The sequence below is a fragment of the Podarcis vaucheri genome, assembly GCF_965113315.1.
Source record: "Podarcis vaucheri genome assembly, chromosome: 9".
Classification (NCBI taxonomy): domain Eukaryota; kingdom Metazoa; phylum Chordata; class Lepidosauria; order Squamata; family Lacertidae; genus Podarcis; species Podarcis vaucheri.
In genome coordinates, this window is record NC_138767.1 from 48,490,638 (window position 1) to 48,512,494 (window position 21,857).

General features: G+C 41.5%; 1 protein-coding gene across 2 annotated transcripts in view; it reads right to left on the bottom strand.

Annotated features, from left to right (window-relative positions):
* The window catches only part of GLRA3 (glycine receptor alpha 3), a 73,804-nt gene that overhangs the window by 30,617 nt on the left and 21,330 nt on the right, over positions 1-21,857 (bottom strand). For both annotated transcript variants that reach the window (XM_082237244.1, XM_082237243.1), the window contains exons 3-4: positions 13,187-13,254; positions 752-975 (exon numbers count right to left, since the gene is read on the bottom strand). In XM_082237244.1, the coding sequence (XP_082093370.1) occupies positions 752-975; positions 13,187-13,254 (292 nt within the window). The remainder of the gene's footprint in view (positions 1-751; positions 976-13,186; positions 13,255-21,857) is intronic.

Consider the following 21,857-nt stretch of genomic DNA (forward strand, 5'->3'; position numbering starts at 1 on the left):
TCACCAATACCAGGCAACAGTAGGAGAAAATATTGCCCTCATGTCCTGCCTGCAGCCTTCCTATAGGTATCTGGTTGGTCACTGCTGAAGCTGGATGCTGGACTGTTTAAGATTTGGCCTGATCCTGCAGGGCTTTTCTTACTTCATGTTTTTTGTTCTTATTTTGGTAACTGCTGATCTATTGTGGTCAACAATATATGAGAAATTAAATATTACAAATCTCTAGACATCTAGAAGTGAATAATCACTGAACTGTTACTGAAATGAAGTAAGGAATTCAGAGTAGACATTTATCTAAGACTTCCATTCAACAGTACTACTTTACCAGAGAAAAGACTTGTCCCTAAAAAAGAGACACAACTCTTATTAGCACAACACTTTTCTTCCACATCTAAGCTTTAGTTTGTTAATAGAAGGCTAGAACCAGTAAATAAAACTAAAAATAATGGGTTGTGGGGGGTTTTTTTGCCTTTCAGAAGAAAATTCAGCAGTGAGACCTCTGTGTTCAATTGGAAGAAATGGCCTCTACATGGAACCATGGCATTTTAAACAGCCTCCAGTTATTTCACCAATTGAATTACATATGGATGACTTAGAGAAATCAGCCTATGTCCTTGTATCTATGTATGTGAACAATCCACAGCAAGAGAATGCAGTGACTGTTTTCATTAAGGGAATGTGTACCGCATCCAAACTAAATCATAACCTCATTGCTTCCATATCACACCAGAGCCTTTTATTTGCAATTTACCTGATGGAATAGAGAACATTTCCATTTTTAAAAATCCGTAGCAATTTGTTGTCTGTTGTTACTTCATGAAAATTGGCGCCTTTTTCATTGGCAAAGAACAAGTCAGGTTTCCAGATAGAGTCCAACATGGATGGGTCCAAATCTAGAGAGTCATCTGGATATTCACTATAAGCAAGACGGGGGTCATTCCAGTTCTGACGGAGAAAGATGTTCACACGATAATCCTAAAGTAAAACCAAAAGTAGTTAGTGTTTTTAGCTCCTACCTTTCATTTGGTTGAATAATATGGAATTTACTAGCTGTATCCTTTAAATGAACTTAACTCCCTGGAGTCCTTGCTTATATTACTCATCCCTGGCTTCAACCTTATACTGTTTAGTCACTGAACATAATACTGTATTAAAACCTAAATTGCATTACAAATATTAATCCATCAATTTGGAAAGAAATGGTCACAGTCCTGAAACACTAATTATTTACAGAGAATAAAGCTTAAATGATTCAAACATGTATTATTTTGTACAATCAAAGAGCAGATTTATATTTACAGAGGTAATTTGCTTTCCTGTAAGAAGATTATTATATAATAATTCAGTTTCTTCTGTTCTCAATTAGTATTAATGGACAAGAAATAAGCCTGACCTTATATAAGCCTAACAGAACATGTGCGTGAAGTACTTTCCCAAAACTCTGGAGAGATATTTGGGGGACTACAATATACTATTGTGTGGCATGCCATTGACATTCTTCAATGAACTCAGCAGCTTCAGGTGTGGGGCAAAGAAGAGAAAAGGCAAATCCTCCTGGATAAGGAGTTACCTCCTTCGTTCCTAAGGTTTTTTTTTTTTAACGGCTGCTAGGGCCAGTGCAGTGTAGTAATAAGAATGCATCAGGTGACAGAGGACTTACATCACTCCTGAGCCATGAAACTCACCGTTGTTTCTTATTTCATATATCAAGTTTTTCAAAAGGGTATGAATATGTCTCAAAATATCACAAAACAATGTGCAAATGATAAACATATAATATCCAAGAGTGATGCAAATGTATATTGGGAGCTTGTAGTGTAATACACTACGAGAACTGGGATAGCTGATAGCAACTGTGAATGAACACGAACAAACGCAATAGTTGGAGATGTGAGCGTCGAGGGTGAATCCATTGCGGGGAAAGCTGGATAGTGAAAGACATAATATAGCCCTCCTGGTGGTAAAACAAGTAGATTATTTGTGCATTCGTCTCTAGCCAGTAGAAATATATATGAATCTGGAATAAATTGGGGGGGGGCATATAGTGGAAAAATTATGAAGTGCAAGGATCTTTACCCCAATAATTATTTTTTAGACATTAATTTCTACTTTTTCTTTTTCTTTTTCTTTTCCATTTCCATTTTCCATTTCCCCTTTTCAAAAAAGGGAAAGTCCACATTTATGCCGATTATATTTACTAATAGTCTACAGTGCATGTTCACCTGATACATTTTGACAGCCTTTCTAACTTTAGGAACAACTCAGTGAGCCATCAAGGCAGAATCAAAACCCCTCCGGAAATTTTGCACTTTCTCTAATAAAGCCTATGAGAGTGCCCTCAAATTTGGGAGTTTAGAGATGGCCTCCCCTGCTGTTCTGCTGGGGTAGCAAACATGCTCAGTGACATTCTTCTTCCCATACATCTTTTATTCCTTTAGACTAGAAGTGAGAACACGTTTTTTTTTTTAAAAACCAAATCTCTTGATAGTAAAATCCTTTACGTGGAATAGTTGTCGTAAGTGTGTGATGAAGAGACCGAAAGCTGGCAGCGCTGTCAGTAGTGTGAGTCACAATAGCGCTGCTAATTTCATCAAGGTCATGCAATCAAAAGAACTGGGCACATTTCAAGGGAACAATAGGCTTGCACAAAACAATTGCTTTTCCTGCTGCTCCAGCCCTTAAAGGAACCACCGCAGCTCCTTTCCTTGTCACCCTCCTTTTGCTTCATTTCAATATTTTCTTCTTCTTTGCTTAAAACACAAACACAAAAGCAGCACCTTTAGCTGCTTGAATGAAATCTCCAGCATCCCCTGACCTTCTAATTTCATTACCATTTGCTCAAACTTGGATGAGCACATTGGGTGCATGTGCCAACACCCCCAAGCAGCCTTAGAGTCTAATCTTTTTAAACCTCACATGGTAGAACTGCATTCTATAATTTAAAATACAATGAATGGTTTGCAGTTAATTTGGATTGCATGCTTTACATGCTTACGACACAGAGATGTTTTTAAAAATCACAAAATGTTGTTTGACTAGGGCAAAGGATGAATGCAGCCATGTTTCCTCAAACTGCAGACTCTTACAGTGGGTCCCTCCCAGGAATCGCATGCTCTGTGCCACAAGGTTAGCTTACCAGAGGAGGGAGCTGACAACCTCTTCTCTGCTGTACTTTGATGCAAATGTAGCAGATCGAAATAGGGCAGTATTGTAGGAGTCAGGTGCAGAGCTGAGCTGAAACAGTGTCTTTGGTTTTGTTTTCAGTTTCATTACAGTGCTACCTCAGGTTACATACACTTCAGGATACATACGCTTCAGCTTAAAGGCTCCGCTAACCCAGAAATAGTACTTTGGGTTAAGAACTTTGCTTCAGGATGAGAACAGAAATCGTGCTCCAGTGGCGCGGCAGCAGCAGGAGGCCCCATTAGCTAAAGTGGTGCTTCAGGTTAAGAACAGTTTCAGGTTAAGGACGGACCTCCAAAACGAATTAAGTACTTAACCCGAGGTACCACTGTATTGCCAAAAAGCACTTCCGTTTTTCAGTGCATTTTCCACGGCTTCCTGAAATTTCATTTATTTTTCAGTTAAACTCTGCACATTAAACCTCAGACACAGCTGTAAAACCCCTCAAAGGATGTTTGTTTAAGACTCTGTGGTAGTGTTCAGGCCCTGAGCTAGCTCAGGGATGGATGAATCAGCTTGTTTCCTTACTGTGCTCACTCATAATTCTGTTCCACCCTGTTTCCACATTAATCTGTGATCTGCATGCATATTTGCATAGTATTTCAAAGACACATTTCTTCTCCAGATAAGCATTTCATTTCTAAAGCTAGGATTTCTCAAAATATATATTTTGAAATGCACTTTAAAAAAGAATACAAGAAACGTGTCGCCGCAGAGCAAATATGATAGACAGCTATGTTCTGATCGACAGATTACTCCAAGAGGTGCAGACCAGGTCAGTTCATATCAGGATTCACCAGAATAGAATTCCTGCTGCATCCTTTGCTCATCGTACATAGCTCAGGTGAGCTCCAGAGCTTTTGGAGCAAATGAACTGTGCAGACAGGCATGTTGGAAGCTCTCAGACAGAACAGAAATGCTGTGACAACTAATCCCTAATCTTGTGTAACCAAGCCCAAGGAAGCTCCTCACCCAAAATTGCTCTTGTAACTCTTCTTTGCTATGTAGAGCTGCCAAATCTTTAATCAGCTCCTACTACTTTGTTTATAAAGCAACATCATCTGCAGGCAGGTGATAATATGCTGTGAAAAAGCAGCTTCACTTATTGATTTTTTTCGGAGTAGCTCAAACTGCTGGTCAGACTGTTTAGCTTTGATCTGGTCAATTGGCAATGCTGGGAGGGTTGGTTTTTTTTTTTTGGGGGGGGGTCTTTTCTGCTTCTTTGCCCACCAGCCATTTAACCAACTCTACAGCTGCCACCATACAATGCTCAGAAGGTGATGGAATGGGAAATAAGGTAAGAGCAGAACAAAAAGAATTTTGTCTCACTCATATAAATAGTAGGTACGCAGTCATCAATACCTTTTTAGATTATCTTGAATCTTTGCTGTCTACAGAATTAACGATTGGAGAAGCAAGTCTCTTTTTGGATGGTGAAAGAATTTATTTGACAGACAGGCTCAATAATGAACCATGTACCTAAAGGTGTGATTACTGACTGTGACAGCAGGCGTATGGATTTTTAAAAATGTAATCCCTGTGTTTATCATCAGTGCTACTGTAAACCAGTCACCAGGGAAGTGAACTGTGGCAAACAATTTGCTAAAGGCCTGCTTGGTAAAACACGCCGACTTTTTGCTGTTTTCTACGTACCATCAGTAAGCTACATATATATATATATATATATATATATATATATATATATATATATATATATATATATATATATATATTTGCTTTCGTAGATTTTCACGGGTACAGGAATGCAGGTTTTGGTGTCTTCGGGTGTCTTCCCGTGTAAGAGTTGGGGTGTCTGGGCGACGTTTCGACGAGGTCTCACTCGTCATCTTCAGGCTGGTGCTTTCGGCTTCTTGTTCCAGTAACAAGAAGCCGAAAGCACCAGCCTGAAGATGACGAGTGAGACCTCGTCGAAACGTCGCCCAGACACCCCAACTCTTACACGGGAAGACACCCGAAGACACCAAAACCTGCATATATATATATATATATATATATATATATATATATATATATATGATGTGGGAGCCTGATCCTATGCATATTTACTGACTGTGTTCAGTGGGCAAAGAACAACAGCGCTGGAGTATGATGTTGTTGTATCCTTTGTGTTTCTCTTGACTCATCTAACACTTTACAGATAGAATTCAAAAGTGACTAAAACTATGGAATGCACTTGCTGATACATTGTAAATGGTTTTAAAGTTAAAGGGACCCCTGACTATTAGGTCCAGTGGCAGACGACTCTGGGGTTGTGGCGCTCATCTCGCTTTACTGGCCGATGGAGCCGGCGTACAGCTTCCGGGTCATGTGGCCAGCATGACTAAACTGCTTCTGGCGAACCAGAGCAGCGCACGGAAACGGCGTTTACCTTCCCGCCATAGCGGTACCTATTTATCTACTTGCACTTTGACGTGCTTTCGAACTGCTAGGTTGGCAGGAGCAGGGACCAAGCAACAGGAGCTCACCTCGTCATGGGGATTCAAACCGCCAACCTTCTGATTGGCAAGCCCTAGGCTCTCTGGTTTAACCCACAGCACCACCCACATCCCATGGTACATAAATGGTTCTAGCTGTGTGAAAGGCAAAATGATTATATGTACTTTGAAGCAGAAGAGAAGGAGCAGGTTTTTCAACATATTATTAGAAGTTTATTGTGCATAGCAGCAGCAAGGGTGACATGTTGCATCCTTCAATTTAATTAAGGGTAGCGAACATGTCGCTCCACCACAAGAGTTCCACAAGACATAGCTTCATGTGTATGGTAGACCATCTTCATAGGGAGGGACACTTGGAGAGCAGAGTACAGTTGGAGGGAAAGTGCAATGATATGTTTTATAGGCTTTGTTAAGGATAATGGCACCATAGTTTCATATTCATCCTTTTCATTAAGCACCTGCAGGCAGTTTACTGATGCTCAGGAATAGCAGCCATATTGAGAGAACAAATGGCAGACCCATTCCTAAGGCTAGTATTTCATATATCTATACTCAGATTCGTGAAGAATGGCAAAGAATCTGGAGCATGGAGGAATTATATTTACATGTTATTTGTCTCAAAAGTTTTCTTAAATGCATCTTCAGTTGATTTAAAACATAACAGAAGAAAACATGGGAGCGAGCTAAATGAAAGACAGAAACCTGGGTAGTAAATACGTCAATATTTACTGTATGCAGGGAACGCGGGTGGCGCTGTGGTCTAAACCACTGAGCCTCTTGGGCTTGCCGATCAGAAGGTCAGCGGTTCAAATCCCTGTGACAGGGTGAGCTCCCTTTGTTCTGTCCCAGCTCCTGCCAACCTAGCAGTTCGAAAGCATGCCAGTGCAAGCAGATAAATAGGTACCACTGTGGTGGGAAGGTAAACGGCATTTCCATGTGCTCTGGTTTCTGTCACGATGTTCCATTGCACCAGAAGTGGTTTAGTCATGCTGACCATATGATTTGGAAACCTGTCTGTGGACAAACGCCGGTTCCCTAAGCCTGAAAGCAAGATGAGCACCGCAACCCCATAGTCGCCTTTGACTGGACTTAACTGTCCAGGGGTCCTTTACCTTTACCTTTTATTTACTGTATGCAAAATATTGTACTTCAGTTTCCACATGAGAATAACTTTATATTGGTTTCTTCTTTCATTTACCTTGGTAATCACTTCACACAAGAGTTAACACAGCAGATTCAATTTTGAGTGTGCAACAATTTCTGTTACCATCATGCAATTTGTGCATATCTATACAGTTGCCCTTATTGTGTCAGATGCTTCCCTTGCTTAATTTGTGAACATACTGGGACCAGTCTAAACATAATACGTGTTAAAAACAAAAAGTAGCCAGAGGGAAATAATTTTTCTAATGTCTTCAGCATTTAGCTGTCTCTCCATGTGTGTAGGTCAATCTCAGCTTGATATATAGATGATTTTACCCTTAACTCCTGTTAGAGTTAATGGCACTTAAACTCGCAAATCCCTCTCCATCAGCATAATGCACTCTTCTAGCCTATATTCCTTTTGCAGCTGACAGTTTATTTGCAGTCTTCTTTCAGAGCCAAAAGTCACAGAACTTTACAATAATGTGAAATCTGAAATAAACACAGAAGCAAAACAACCTGCCAACTTCTTAACCATCCATGGTAGTTGCACCATTAACAGCTGCTTGATGTGCATCCCTCAGCAGGTGACAATGTTTATTTATCTACAAGGTGCAGAAAATTTGCCTGTTGATATCTGCCAAGCAAGTGGTGGCTGAAGGCTTAAAAAAAATTCTCCAGCTATTGTAGATACAGTACATTCTGTTAAATTTCTTCTCAATGGACAACTGAAGCCTGAGACTTTCTATGAAAGTTTCCACGAAGCTTCTATAGGTAGTCTAAAAGGTGGTGTTTCTAACATTTATAGAGGTATTTTATCTTGTTTAATGGTTTCCAGCATGAGTTTAAAAGGAAGTATGATCGAACTTGGCAAGCATTGTGGCAAAAGCCTCCAATTAGTGTTATGTTTGCTATCCATGATGAAATAATGTTATGCTAGTATTTTACCCCTGCTAAAGTTGCTAGGAAAAATGCTGGTCTTTCAAATATATATTGGAGAGGGTGTCGGGGTGGGGATTCTTCCACCCCTCTCTTTTTATTTTAAGCTAATAAAAGTGTTGTTTTTTTCTCCATCAGTTAAAAACCCCATACATTATCATTTCCTTTATGATTATGGTGCTTCAGTTCCTAAACACTCAACAACAGTTGCCCTCTCAAACACTTACTTCAAAGCAGTCTCATTGACTTTCGTCTGCTCATTATGAATGATGTATGGTCTGCCACATTTTGCCTTTTGAACATACGCAAGGCGTGTAGCCACTTCTTTTTTACACCAGCAGCATGCAACCTGGTGCCCCCACATGATGCTGATCTACAGCCTCTATCATCTCTGACCATTGATCATAGCTGGGGTTGACAGGGGCTGGAATACAAACACATTACTGGGAGGGCATCACATTGTCCATTCATACTCTCTGTACCCTGGATTGTCAATGAAATTCAAAGCTACACACTTGATTCTAATGGATTTTTGGAATTTTCTGGAGGCCAGCTGGGCTACCAGCTTTGGAGTTGGGACAGCTGAGGTTGTCACATCCAAACAATAATTGTCATTTTTGCTGTTCAGGCTAGGCACTGCTGGCAATCATCTCCCTGTGTCTGTAAGTCTATTTTCTCAGTATGAGACGCAGGGAGTGAAAGTTCCACTTGTTGAATTTTTATTTGTCACACAGCAAGGGACATGGAACCTGCCAGAAGTGAGTTAGCATGCAAGCCTAATTTCCTAGTTCTTCTTCAAACTGTGAATAATGTGTTTCCAAGGCTGACTCTCTCTATGATTATGAGATTAACAGCCTCTTTGACCTGAGTTTTCTAAGAATAAGACAACTAGACAGCCTCACACAAAAGAGCAAATCTAGTGCCAGCTTCAGCATGCAAGTCAGATCAGTCACTTCCTGTTCCTGGTCCAGTCAATGTGCCTATTAGCAGCCAGCCTTGAAATGCCTGTGAGGAAATGCTTGGCAGGACTAAGCAAGAGACATGGTTCCTTTACACAGATAATTGGCTCCATTAAAGTCGCTTGCTGTTCGATCCCTTTCCAAGTGTCAATGAAACAGTGGCACATTTACTAGTCTCTTAGGATCTGCTGCTTATTTCAGAAGTGCTGCTGTATTCTGTTAAGCAGCTTAAGAACAACGAAGCACAATCTCTCATTTCGGGAGATCATCGCAGAACTATAGCAAGGGTCACTGGCAGGATCTAAAGAAAGACTTCCTGGCGAATGGGAGATTCCTGATGATAGGAAGCTGGCAAATGCAGGGCTGACTTGCTGCCTCCTCTCCTTCTAACCCAATGTGACATGTAACAGTCGTGAAAAATGCTGAAGGGCACTCTGCAAACAATATATTGATAATGAGAAGAAGAGTCTACAATAAAATAGACAAATACTGTAAATCATTACAGTTTCAAAACATACATCCCAGCAAGACGTACAAAGAACAATATAGCACAAACATTATTATTGTATATATGTCTCTCTCATATCTGTCTCTACAGCCACAGCAGGTGTTGCAGCCTTCTAACAGTATGACTTCACCCCCAAAGGTGCATTCCTCCATAGTATCCTGGGACAGATGGCTGCCAGACCCAAGAATTCTCTAAGAAGCTGATGTAAGATCTTGTTGGAAAGAACTTCCTAAGATGGTAACACCTTAAAAGCATTTTTAAACTTAAGGCCCTGATTGAAGTTTTCACAAATGGGTGGGGAGACTTCAGGAATGGTTAACTCTCCAAACTAACTTGATTCCAGGAGGGTAAACCCACTGAAGGGGTTTAAAATTATAGGTAGGTGATAATTTTGGGCTACCTGGACATTCCTTGAAATCTTCTATGTGCAGTTTGGCCATTAGGCAAGCATGGTGATGTGGCAAGTGTGCGGTTACATAGAATGGGGCCCTTGCATTTGATTCCCCCCCTTTTCTTTTTTGTACAGTGTTCTAAACTGCCTAGTTCATGGGTAGGAAAATTGTGTTCCTACAGGGGCCTGTTAGACCTGCAACTCCCATTGTCCCTGATCTCTGGCCATTCTGCCTGGGGCTGATGGGACCTGATGAGTCCAAAAATGTCACCCAGCGGCTATAGGCTAGCCACCTTCTGCTCTCATTCATTAGTACTCCTTGCTGGTGACAGGCAAACAGTGCTATCAGGCTACAATTCAGGATGCCTCTGTAACCCCTCCCCAGAAGCAAGGGGGAGGAATGCAGCTGTGACCACCAGCTCTTGCATTTTTATTCCAAGTTTGATGGAAAGGAGAGACCAGCTGAAGAAGCAAAGCAGTCCCATCCTCTCTTGGAGTATGCAACTAGTAGTACCATATGCAGGCGGGGAGTGGGTGGGCGCTAACTTAATAAAGCTCAGCCTACTTGGATACTATCACCATCCTAAAATTTAATTTTAAGAATGTATTTTGCATGTACATTTCCTCTCCTTCATTTGCTCTGTTACTATGTTTTCTACATTAGCTTCTAGCATTCTTTGATAAATGGGAGACAACTGGGCATGACGTGATCTATGCTTAGAAACTATAACTGACCAAGTACATTTCTGTTGTGTTTAGGAAGTTCCCTTCACATTCAGCTTCCCTTTTTCACTTAATGTAACAGAATCAAGTATGAGCCATTTGGGAAGGGCCATGTCTTGGTGGTAGAGCATCTTCTTTAAATGTAGATCACCCACCCAATCAACAGCATTTCTAGGTAGGACTAGGAGGAAGCTCTGTCTGAAACCCTGGAGAGCTACTACTGTTCACTGTAGATGATGCTGAGCCAGTGTGGTGTAGTGGTTAAGAGCAGTAGACTCATAATCTGGTGAACTGGGTTTGTGTCTCCGCTCCTCCACATGCAGCTGCTGGGTGACCTTGGGCCAGTCACACTTCTCTGAAGTCTCTCAGCCCCACTCACCTCACAGAGTGTTTGTTGTGGGGGAGGAAGGGAAAGGAGTATGTTAGCCGCTTTGAGACTCCTGAAGGGGAGTGAAAGGTGGGATATCAAATCCAAACTCTTCTTCTTCTTCTTCTAGATGGACCAATGGTCTGAATCTTCATAAGGCAGTTTCCTATGTTTCCATTACAGTTTAAAGAGTTATAGACAGGGTATGATGCAAAAGAGGATAAAGCTCCTGGGTCATTATTAGTTGTATAGAAGAGGGAATTTCATCAGATGTAGCTTGCATGACATTCTCGTTGAAGATCTCTAACTTTTTAAAAGCAACCATCACACACACACACACATACACACACACACACACACACACACACACACCTTGTTTTGAATTTACTCAGCTGTTGGTTGTTTTCTTATGACCAAGCCAGCGAAATAACAGATTTTGGTCTACATATATTAGAGTAAGCTACATTAAAATAAAATGGACTTTAACAGTATTTCTTCCATTCCTGTGAAATATCATGAATGCACATTTGAGAAGGAGGTATGCATGTTAAATAACATAGATAGTTCAGAATATAGAACATACACAATATCTTCATCTGCTGTGCACTTAGAACATAGTAAAATGTAGGGGAAATGTTGCACCCCTAAATTCTAAGCTTTCTTCAGAAAACTATTTAGATAGTGATTTAATTAAAACTTCTCCTTCATCCAAAATAGTAAGTGAAATGTAATAGTGGCATGGATAAAATAAAACAATATCTGAAAGGTGACCCAATTGTTCAAGAAAACAGCATCAAAATATTCCCTAGCTATATTGAAGTATCAGATGTTAACCTGTAACTAAGGTACATAACATCCCTACTTTAATTTTAAAGAGCTTTTCTTGTTTGGTACAGTGAAGTTAAAGAATATAGATGCTAAACCAAGAGAGAGGTCACAAATAGAGCTATGTGTGTTTTAAACATGCTCATGTTCTCAAAATGATGGCTTTGATTCTGACAGAATTTGACAATTGCTGACCGCAAGAAAGTCCTCCTTTGCGCTGCATCAATGCATAATTTAGAAGTGAACTATTACAGAGCCCTGGCATTCCTCTACATTCAGAGCAGCAGTTTACTAGGGAGTTCTGAAAACGATGTACTATGAGCAGTGAAAAATAAAAATAAAAACCTATGCAATAATTTATAATTGACTGCAGCCAAGGCCCTAGAGATGAATATGTATTGCATGTACCCACCTAATTGCAGCTTTCATTTTAGATGAGCGAGTTTCTGACTCTTATCATGGAATGAAAAGATCTCAATGTGTGTGAGGAGGGCCTGCCAAAGACTGATAAACTATGGAGTCAAACTATGGAGTCAGTATGATCAGGATACAACACATCTGTATATATCTGTGCATCTTCCTCTCTTCCCTAGGACCTTCCCCACTTTGTCCACAATATGGTTCCACTCAATTGCTCCAGTCCAGTGGTACCTTGTTCTGATAGGATTCTTATGCAATGACTTATCCATTCACTTCAATGTAAAGAGCAGCTCTGCACATGTAGAGCTATCATTTCCATTCAAATAAGTGTGAATGTTCTCATATTGTTTCATAATGTGCAAATATGATAAATTAGGATTGAAAGATGAAATGCATTGAATTTCTCCTTCACATTCACCCTTCTTTGAATTTTGCAATGCAATTCTCCAAAAATGTTTATAAAAATGTACATAAAAACAAATACAATAGTGGAAGTAACACAAAAAATGCATTATTTTAGCAGAAATTGGTTGCAAAAATGTATGTGTTAGTCAAAACTACATACAAAATGTGTTTATTAAGAGAAATCCACTCTGAATTTTCATGAGGATTTGGTTTTTTGTTTTGTAAATTGCTGCAGAAACACTGAGAACTGAATTTAAGATTGGCAAAATGAGACAACTGAAATTGGCAGATCCTTCCATCCCCAGCAGTAAGGTGAAGGAAAATTAAATAAGGGCAGAGTAGAAAACAAGGGATGAAAAGAGCACCAGGTCACATAATAGCAGAAAAGAAGTAAAAGATCATTCATTTAAAATAAACAAACCCAGATAGGTTTGTTTCTTTCAAAGGCATTCAACAGCCAAATCAACCCTTTGCATTTAGAAGTTAGATTTTAATACAAAGTTCTGGAATTCTAATACAAATTTTCTTGAATGTCTGACATGAAGAATAATCCTTCATACTTGGCAAAGGGATGCAGACATGAAGCTGCCCTTTTCAGTGAAAGGAATGGAGATGCTTATGCAGGAACTCTGCAAGTACATGGAAGCATATGCCCTGTTCAGCACTCAAGTGATTAACCACAAATGGAGTGTGTTTCATTTTAGAAGGCTCCACCTGCCAATTAAAGAACACTGATCAGGATTGCATACAAGTACATTCAAAGGTAAGTGCTAGTAAGATCTGCAGGACTTGCTTCCAGGTTAGTGTGCACGTGATTGCAGTCTAAATAATTTGAAATGTAATTGTTTGTGATAAAGAACATCTTACCATGGTTGTTTCTGCAATGGATCCAAAACTGTTTATAAAGATGTTGCATGTCACATTTACCGGAGGCCCTGTAAATGAAATCAAAACGAGGAGAAATTACTGCTCACACCAAACAAACAAGTCAAAACCTGTGGCTGCTAAACCAGGGATGGCAAACCTTTTTTAGCCCAAGGTCCACATTCTCTTCTGGATAACCTTTGGGGGGACCACATGCCATGGTGAAAGGAGACGGAGCAATGAAGGTGATGCTTCTCTTTGCACACACACTAGTTTCTACACACCCACCCACTCTGCCCTCCATCCAAGCAAGAAAGAGACATTGTCAGGAGAAGGCAAAGCGGGGTGGGGTGGGGTAAGGATCATTACTAGAGAGAATGTGTGGCCTCTGAGGGGCAGGCTTGGAGGGCAGAATTTGGCCCTATGCATGAGCTAAGAGAAATGGAGGTAGCACTGCAGCCCTAAGACCACCTTTCATATATCCTTTTCTTTGAGTACCTTTCCATTTCTATGTGCATTTTAAAGGATTTCCCCTTAAAACTCCACAGACAAATGGGATAGGATGGGCTTACTTCCATTCCCTTGCAGAACTGGAGTGGAGATTTTTCCACAACATCTTTTTTCTGTAATCCACAATAGGCTGCCATCCAGAGACCTTGAAAGCCTACGCAAAGTTCATCTGAAGGCCAGATGTTTGGAGAAAAGGCACGTGGGTGAGTAGATGCAGAAAGTCCCAGGTTCGGTCACTGGTATCTCTGAGAAGCTGAAAAGGGCCCCTGAATGGAGCTCAAGGACAGCCACTGTCAGTACGGACTGAATGAACTAGTTGAGCCAACAGTCTGACTCAACAGCAGGACTGCGACCATGTTGGGCTGACAGAATCACAGAATTGTAGATTTGGAAGGAGTCCAAAGGGTCATGTTGTGCAACGCAGGGATCACAATAGAGATTTAACTCTATTCCTGTGCATTCCCCAAATACACTCATGTAGCAGATACTAGCAACCAAACTTTCCCTCCTAGAATTCATAGCAGCTTTGGGAAATTTTTGGGCAGGACAGGGGGAGAGTAGAATTAATCTGGCTCCCCAAATCCTTGGTTCTGCTTACATACATTTAACACTGGGCATGCATGGTGGTGTCACAATCTTTGTCCTGTTGGTTTTCAAGCATCTCATTCCGCTGCCCCCCCCCAATTTGTGAGTGGGAAGAACAAAAGGCTGTTGCCGGAAGGAAGGTGATTAAATGCTCCATTGCACGCTAAAATCGTTTACCTTTGGAGGAGAAAAAGCAATCCAGCTGGTGCTACCAGTTGGTAGCTGATCAGAACGATCAGCTAAGTGCCTCCTATGAGACCTATAATAATGGGCAGTATGCTTGTCACTTTCAGTGGAACAATGTACACTGCAGCCTTTCGGTACAATGACTGAAAGTGACACTGTTTCAACAGATCTATTCCTTTAAGTTAAATCAAATCACATTTTACCGCCCTGACAAGTTAGACAGGGTTGTCAAGTAGAAGAAAAGGGACACACTCCCTCAGGTATCTGTCAAAGGCAGTCTAGATATGTTTCCTGCCTCAACATCCAACATTTGCAGAGGTCCAAAAACACACACACAAAACCCCCACACCCCATTCTGAACACTGGTTGTGTAGCCCTTTGTTTCACATGCATTTGAATGTATATCACTGGATTTTTCTATTCTTTGCTGGGAGATCCACTAGTGAGGATGGGGAACCTGTGGACCTCCAGGCTCTGGTGCTCACAGAGGTGTGCCTAGCAACTTTACTGCGCTCCTTTTGCCATGTGCTGAAGATGCACCACTTTACCGCAGCCTTTGACAGCTAAGGTATTTGCTGAATTTGTACTCTTTTGTTCCATTGGGATTGGTTTGATAGTTGTAATGGTTTCTATCCATGTGCACTCCGTTGTTCTTTCCTGCTCTGGGACCTTGCGGCAAAGCATGGGCATGAAATCTTCTAACTAAATAAATAAATGAGAGCCATCCAGCATGGTCAATGGCCAACGGATAACTGGGCACTGGATCGCCAGGGGTTTTCCATTCCTGAACTAGGAGAACTGTATGTAAATTGCTTTGAGTCCAGTGATTTTTTTTCTGGGGATACTCAAGTACTGACACCTTCTCCCCCTCCCCCAATGTTAAAAGCGTGTCATTTACTGTAACAACTTCATGGTGAGTACCAGCACCTTTTTTTCTTTTAAAAAAGCACTGTTTGAGCCACTTAGTAAAGTGATTAATTACTATTATTAATAATAAACACCCGTGGTTCTGCTCACAGACATGCCCTTCCTTCATGTGGGTACTGCGAGGATAAAATGCACCTCAAACCCAACACTCGGGAGTAGATTCACACTGCACTGCTGAAGAGATGGAGCAATTCAGAATTGTTGCATAAAGGGATTAAATTTCGGAATAAGAATCATTCAATCAGTGCTTGTTATGTCTGAAATGCAGCTTTTGTATGGCTGATGTAAGAAATAATGGATTATTCTTCTGACAGGAAAAGTGCTTTTTGCAGAAGTAATGATCTCCTTTTTAAAAAATTATTCTTATTAAATATTTTCTTGGTTTACAAAAGTACATTCCCTGTCTCTTTTTTTCAGGTTGTGCAGTCGTTCTTACAAATCAGTTACATTTGTTGTGAGACATTAGTGTTGAGTACAGTATAAGGTTGGGGAAGAAGAGTGGGGAAGATGAGGGGTGGGGTGGTGAGGCTTATATTCTTTTGTATAGTGTACGTATGTGTTATCCTTTTTAAAAAAATCAAATAAGGTGTCTTTTGATACTCATTAGTACTTGGTTATTGACACTGTAGTTGGTGTAGCCTCCTCTCTTTTATATATATGGTAACAGGCCAGTTTTGTTGTACTTTCCCTCTTTTCTTCTAACATGCACTGGGTGCACTTGTGGGGCTAAAGGTGAAAATCATAAATGGGAAATATAATAAACTGTCATGTGAATGCAGCCAATCTCTCTCTCTCTCTCTCTCTCTCTCTCTCTCTCTCTCTCTCTCTCCCTCTCCCCCCAACATATCAAAGTTTCTGTCTGTTATTCAGGAAATAAATGTTTGGATAGTTTAACTTGAATTTTAATCATGAGGGGCAACTTGTATTAGTCTACTGAATGTTAACCTAGAATGTTTGAATTCCTCTCCCACCATCAACTGCCAAGTGGACTTGGATATCCCAGACTTAGATACACATCTGTAAAATGGGAATAATTATATATTATCCAAAGTAGTTATAACAAAAGGAGGATATTAGTGCATTTTATTAATTTCCATTCATATCTAATTCCAGGAAAATTAAACTAAACCTAAGGTCCTTCTTGGATAACAATAATAATTAACATGCAAGGTAGAAAATAACCATTTAAAACCACTATGAAGAACCATAGGGTTGTGTCTGAATGAATAAAGTAATTGAATCACTGGAAGATTACAATGATGCCTTGCCACCATTTTGCTACAGGCTAAAAAACAAAAGTTTTTTTATTTATTTATAATGAGCTAGACTGTCATAAGGGATAAGCGGTTGTGTCACTGCTAATGCTTTCCTGCACAGAAGCCAGTAGTAAGAAAACAATGTGCTTGGCAATCAATAATTGAAATAATAATTTGCCTGCCGGAAAGTGCTTGAAGCATCTTAGAAAGAACCTCCATACCCCCTCTCTAAAGTATGCAGTCCATGCATGGCAAAGCTGTAAAGATGTAAAGCTGATGGAATGTTGTCTATCAAGCGCCAATTATACTCTACAATAGAGTTTGCTTTTTAAATGATTTTGCATTAGGCTATGGTTTACCATGACCACTTGAATGTGAGAGGTCCCAGAGAACAATTTGCACCTCCTATGCCCCTCTGTGGGGTTTTTTTTTTTAGCTAACTGAAGTGCGGCAGAGTGTGTGGAAGATTTAGGATGGATAAAAGAAACCTCTACTTCATGCAGTGCACAGTCAAACTATGCAACTTGGTCTCCAGGAGGCAGTGATGGCCACTGATTTAGATGGTTTTGAAAGAGGATCAGACAAATTCATGGAGGAGAGAGAGAGCTATCAATGGCTACAAGCCATGATGGCTATGCGCCGCCACCACAGTTGGGGGCAGCAAAGCTTCTGAATACCAGTTGCGGGAAACCACAGGAGGGCAGAGTGCTCTGTGCTCCTGTTCTGCCCTCCTCGTTTCCCACATTGTTGGCTGCTGTGAGGACAATATGCTGGACCAGATGGGCCATTGGCTGTTCTTAGCTCATTATGAGTCTTTCAAACCAGTAATCACAGCTAAGGTCTCTCCACCTTAACCATGACCTATAGCCAAGGTTTGTTCCAGGCTTACAGTTTGTAAGCATACAGTTTGTAAGGAGGAAGAAGATTAAAAGAAGAAGAGTTTGGATTTGATATCCTGCTTTATCACTACCCGAAGGGGTCTCAAAGCGGCTAACATTCTCCTTTCCCTTCCTCCCCCACAACAAACACTCTGTGAGGTGAGTGGGGCTGAGAGACTTCAGAGAAGTGTGACTGGCCCAAGGTCACCCAGCAGCTGCATGTGGAGGAGCGGGGAATCAAACCCGGTTCACCAGATTACGAGTCTACCGCTCTTAACCACTACACCACACTGGTACACCACACAGGAGAGACCTTAACTGCAACCCCAAGTTCAATTTGGCATAGCTGATGCACCATACTGAGCTAAAAAGCCCAGGGAGGAGAAGGAATGTGCAATTCTGCCAATTTTGGTTTCTATCAGGCCTCATCCACACTCTTTCTTTTCCTGTGCCTAGAAAGCAGAGATCAGAGCAGTTTTCTCCTAGTCCTGTGCTTTTCTAGGCATGGTTCCAAGCGGTTTTGCCTTCGCCCCACCACTTTCCCCCAGAAAACCCACTCTTTAGCCCGAAGTCAGAACTAACGGCCATCCATGGAAAAGCCAATTGCTGTTTGTTCCAATTTAGCACTAAACTGCTGGTTTTCCCACAGGGAAAGCAGTGCGGCACACAGAGATATGGATAAGCCCTTAGTTTCTCATTTTCCCCACATATGTTGTTTTCCACATTTCCACATCAGTTTGCAGATTTCTTGACAAAAACAAACCCCTTCAGCCTTTTAGTGTGATTTTCTCCTATTATACACATTTTTGTATGCAGTTTTCCTTATATACACTTTTTTCAATGCAGTTTCTCCTAGCAGAATGCATTTTTGTATCATGTTTTCATTAATACCTGCATTTTTATGCACACTTTACCCTAGTATATGCATTCTTATACATGCTACTTCGCTGGAAAACAACACTGTGGAATTTGGAACTGTGTGAAGTTCAAGGGGTGTTGTGCCTTGCTTAAAAAAAGTGTGAATTAGGTAGGCTCACCTTTAAATTATAACTGAATTGAAATTCTTCCTATTCCTGGTGAGAAGCAATGTGGCTGCCTCAGGAGCCAGGACATTTGAGCATTCATGCTAAGTCATTGGTTGGCTTTAGGTGCAGAGTCCAAAATAATACGAAATTCTATTTGGCAATATTTTCTCCCACAGTATAGAAACACACACAAACCAAAAACTCGGCAAGGAGGATGCTTATCTGAACAATAAGTCTGAACCTCTCCTTGCCGGTATTCCCGCAATTGACATATTTAAATGGCATCTCAAGGTGTTCCTGTTTATCTTTGCTTTTGGAACATGAATTGTATTGTTTCTGGGCTATGATTTTACAGATATTACTTAGTGCTTTAGTATTTTAATTGCAATCTTGCAATTTTATTGATATTTTTATAGCATGATTGTTTCAGTTTTATGTTGCTGTTAAGCCACTCTGTGGCAGAAGGACAGGACTTAAAAACATTGAAACTAACTACTGCATAATAGTTCAGATTTATTTTATTTTTTTGCAAAGTACGCTTTTAAGAAAGAGAAAAATGCCAAATTAGACTTGTGTCCCTTCTGTATTCCAGCAATTACAAAATAAGGCTTTTGATATTTAGAATACATGTTGCAGAAGAATTCACTACGTGCTCAACATCTGCCCTATTCCACAGTTGGCATAACCTCCTGGTGTCTATAATAAGCTCCACTATCCAATCTCCAAATGACCCTCCATGCCTTCAGCTTTCTACTAATGCTTTCCCCCGGAGATCTTTAAAAGAGTCCAATAAAAAGTGGAAAGAGATTGGATTGCCTCCTATTATTTGCCTGAAGTCATCTTCTGTGCAGCATAGCTAAGGTAGATTGAACTTGAAGTTTATGTGCTAATGGGAATAACTATGGTAAGTAAACGAGAACAGCTTCGGCTGCAAAGCAGTGGCAGTGGGGGAGAGAGAGTAATTAGGAAGATGATACCAGCACAACATCAGGAAAGTAATATTAGAAGTGCATATCTTATGTAACTGTGCAAGTTCACTTATATAGCAACCTTCTTTTTTCTCTCACCAAGCAAAAAGCCCAAGCACACAAGGCTCAGCACATATGGAACAGCTGCCCATGGAGGCAGAATTAAATGGTTCCCTATGGCTAAGAAGCTGTTTGTGTGAAGTGGTTCCCTGAGTTGCTATGCAGATGAAGGAATTCAGGCTGCTCCTCTGCACATTTTTGGGTTTAAGGTTTCGAGGACATTGAGAACACTGATAGCTTACTATGTGGTCCAAGTCACCATGGTGAATGATTTAAATAAACCTCCCGATGGAAACCATTTTGTGTGAAAGAGAATATCTAGATAGAGGGGAGCACCGTATGCAAGCAAATGGGATAAAATGGTCTAGCAACCTACATTCCCACATTATTCTGAGTTTAAACTTTGCTACTGAAGGCTCCTGCATTTTGAATCCAGGCACCCAGCCAACCCATACACATGGGTCAGAGGGTTTCATATTTTCCACCCACATATAATTGCATGATGCAGTCCTCCACAGGGGTGGTATGAACACAAATACTGGACACGAATACTGGAATCATGTGAGCAGGACAAACTGTGTGTGTCTTTCCTAATTAGGTGATTATTGTGTGTGAAAGACCCACACAATCGACTTATTCATACACATCACTATTGAAAAAGATTCCAATACAAGGACAGAGCCAGGATCAGCTATGGCTGAACCATCTGAAACCCATGTGGTCGTCTCCCTCCTTTAGGAATGGTGGGCATTGCTCTAGAACGGGGGTCGGCAACCTGCGGCTCCAGAGCCGCATGCGGCTCTTTAAAGCCTTTGCTGCGGCTCCGGGGCGGTGGCGAGGGGAGGAGGCGAGGGGAGGAGGCGAGGGGCGGAGGTGACCAGCCTGCCGCCCGGCGGGCGGGGCGCCATAAAGAAGAGCGCCCCCCTCGCTAGGCAGGCATCCGCAGCGTGGGGAGCCTTGCCGGAGGTCCCGGCAAGGCTTCCCACGCTGCGGATAGCAGCCTGCCGCCCGGCGGGCGGGGCGCCGTAAAGAAGAGCGCCCCCCTTGCCAGGCAGACATCCACAGCGTGGGAGCCTTGCCGGACTTCCCGGCAAGGCTCCCCACGCTGCGGATAGCAGCCTGCCGCCCCACAGGCATCGGCCAGCCCCACAAGCTCGGGGGACAGCAGGGAGGCGAAGCGCCGCCATCCCGCTGTTCCTCGACCTGGTTCGGTTTCCCCGACCTGCTTTTGGGGGGGAAATAAAGGGAAAATTTTTTCCCTTTATTTTCCCCCCAAAAAACTAGGTGCGTCCTATGGGACGGAGCGTCCTATAGGGCGAAAAATACGGTATTTTTATAATGACGAATGCCTCATTATTAATTATTATTTACATCAGGCACTGATTATGATTTATGGTACACTGGGGCCCTGATTAATTTTCTATGGCATTTTGGGGCATTGATTATTGGGCATAGCAAGTCGCGGTCGCGTGGAATTTGTGCTTTGTGACCGTTTGAAGTGGGGTTTTTTTCTTGGGAGGCTGGGCGGCACGAAGAGAGGGATTATTTTTATAATGATGAGGATGACATTGGGCCCTCATTATTAATTATTATTTACATCAGGCACTGATTATGATTTATGGTTCACTGGGGCCCTGGTTAATTTTCTTTGGCATTTTGCGGCATTGATTATGCAGTCGCGGTCGCGTGGAATTCCGCGTGGAGTTAGTTGCCTGAAGCCCCTTTTTAGTTGCTTGAAGCCCCTTTTTAAACTTAAGCAGGTGAAAGTTTGGTGAATTGCTGCCAAGGAGTGTGGTGGAGTCTCCTTCTTTGGAGGTCTTTAAGCAGAGGCTTGACAACCATATGTCAGGAGTGCTTTGATGGTGTTTCCTGCTTGGCAGGGGGTTGGACTCGATGGCCCTTGTGGTCTCTTCCACATATGTATGTGAGCAGGTCTTCTCCAACATGAACTATATTAAAAACAAGCACCGATCACGCCTCACAGATGACAGCTTGCAAGCCTGTGTGAAAATGAAGGTGACGTCTTACAGCCCTGATGTGCAGACACTGAGCACTGAGGTTCAGGAGCAAAAGTCCCATTAACCTGGTTACCTGGTTGTAAATTAAATATTTTAATTAGCTATTAATTTGTCCTTTTTTCTTGAGATTGACAGCTGACTGCACGATCCTGTATATATAGCATTAAGGCCAGAAACAATATATGTAGTGTTATATTTGTTTTAAATGTTGCAATGTTTTTGCGGCTCCCAGTTGTTGTTGTTTTTTCGGAAACGGGTCCA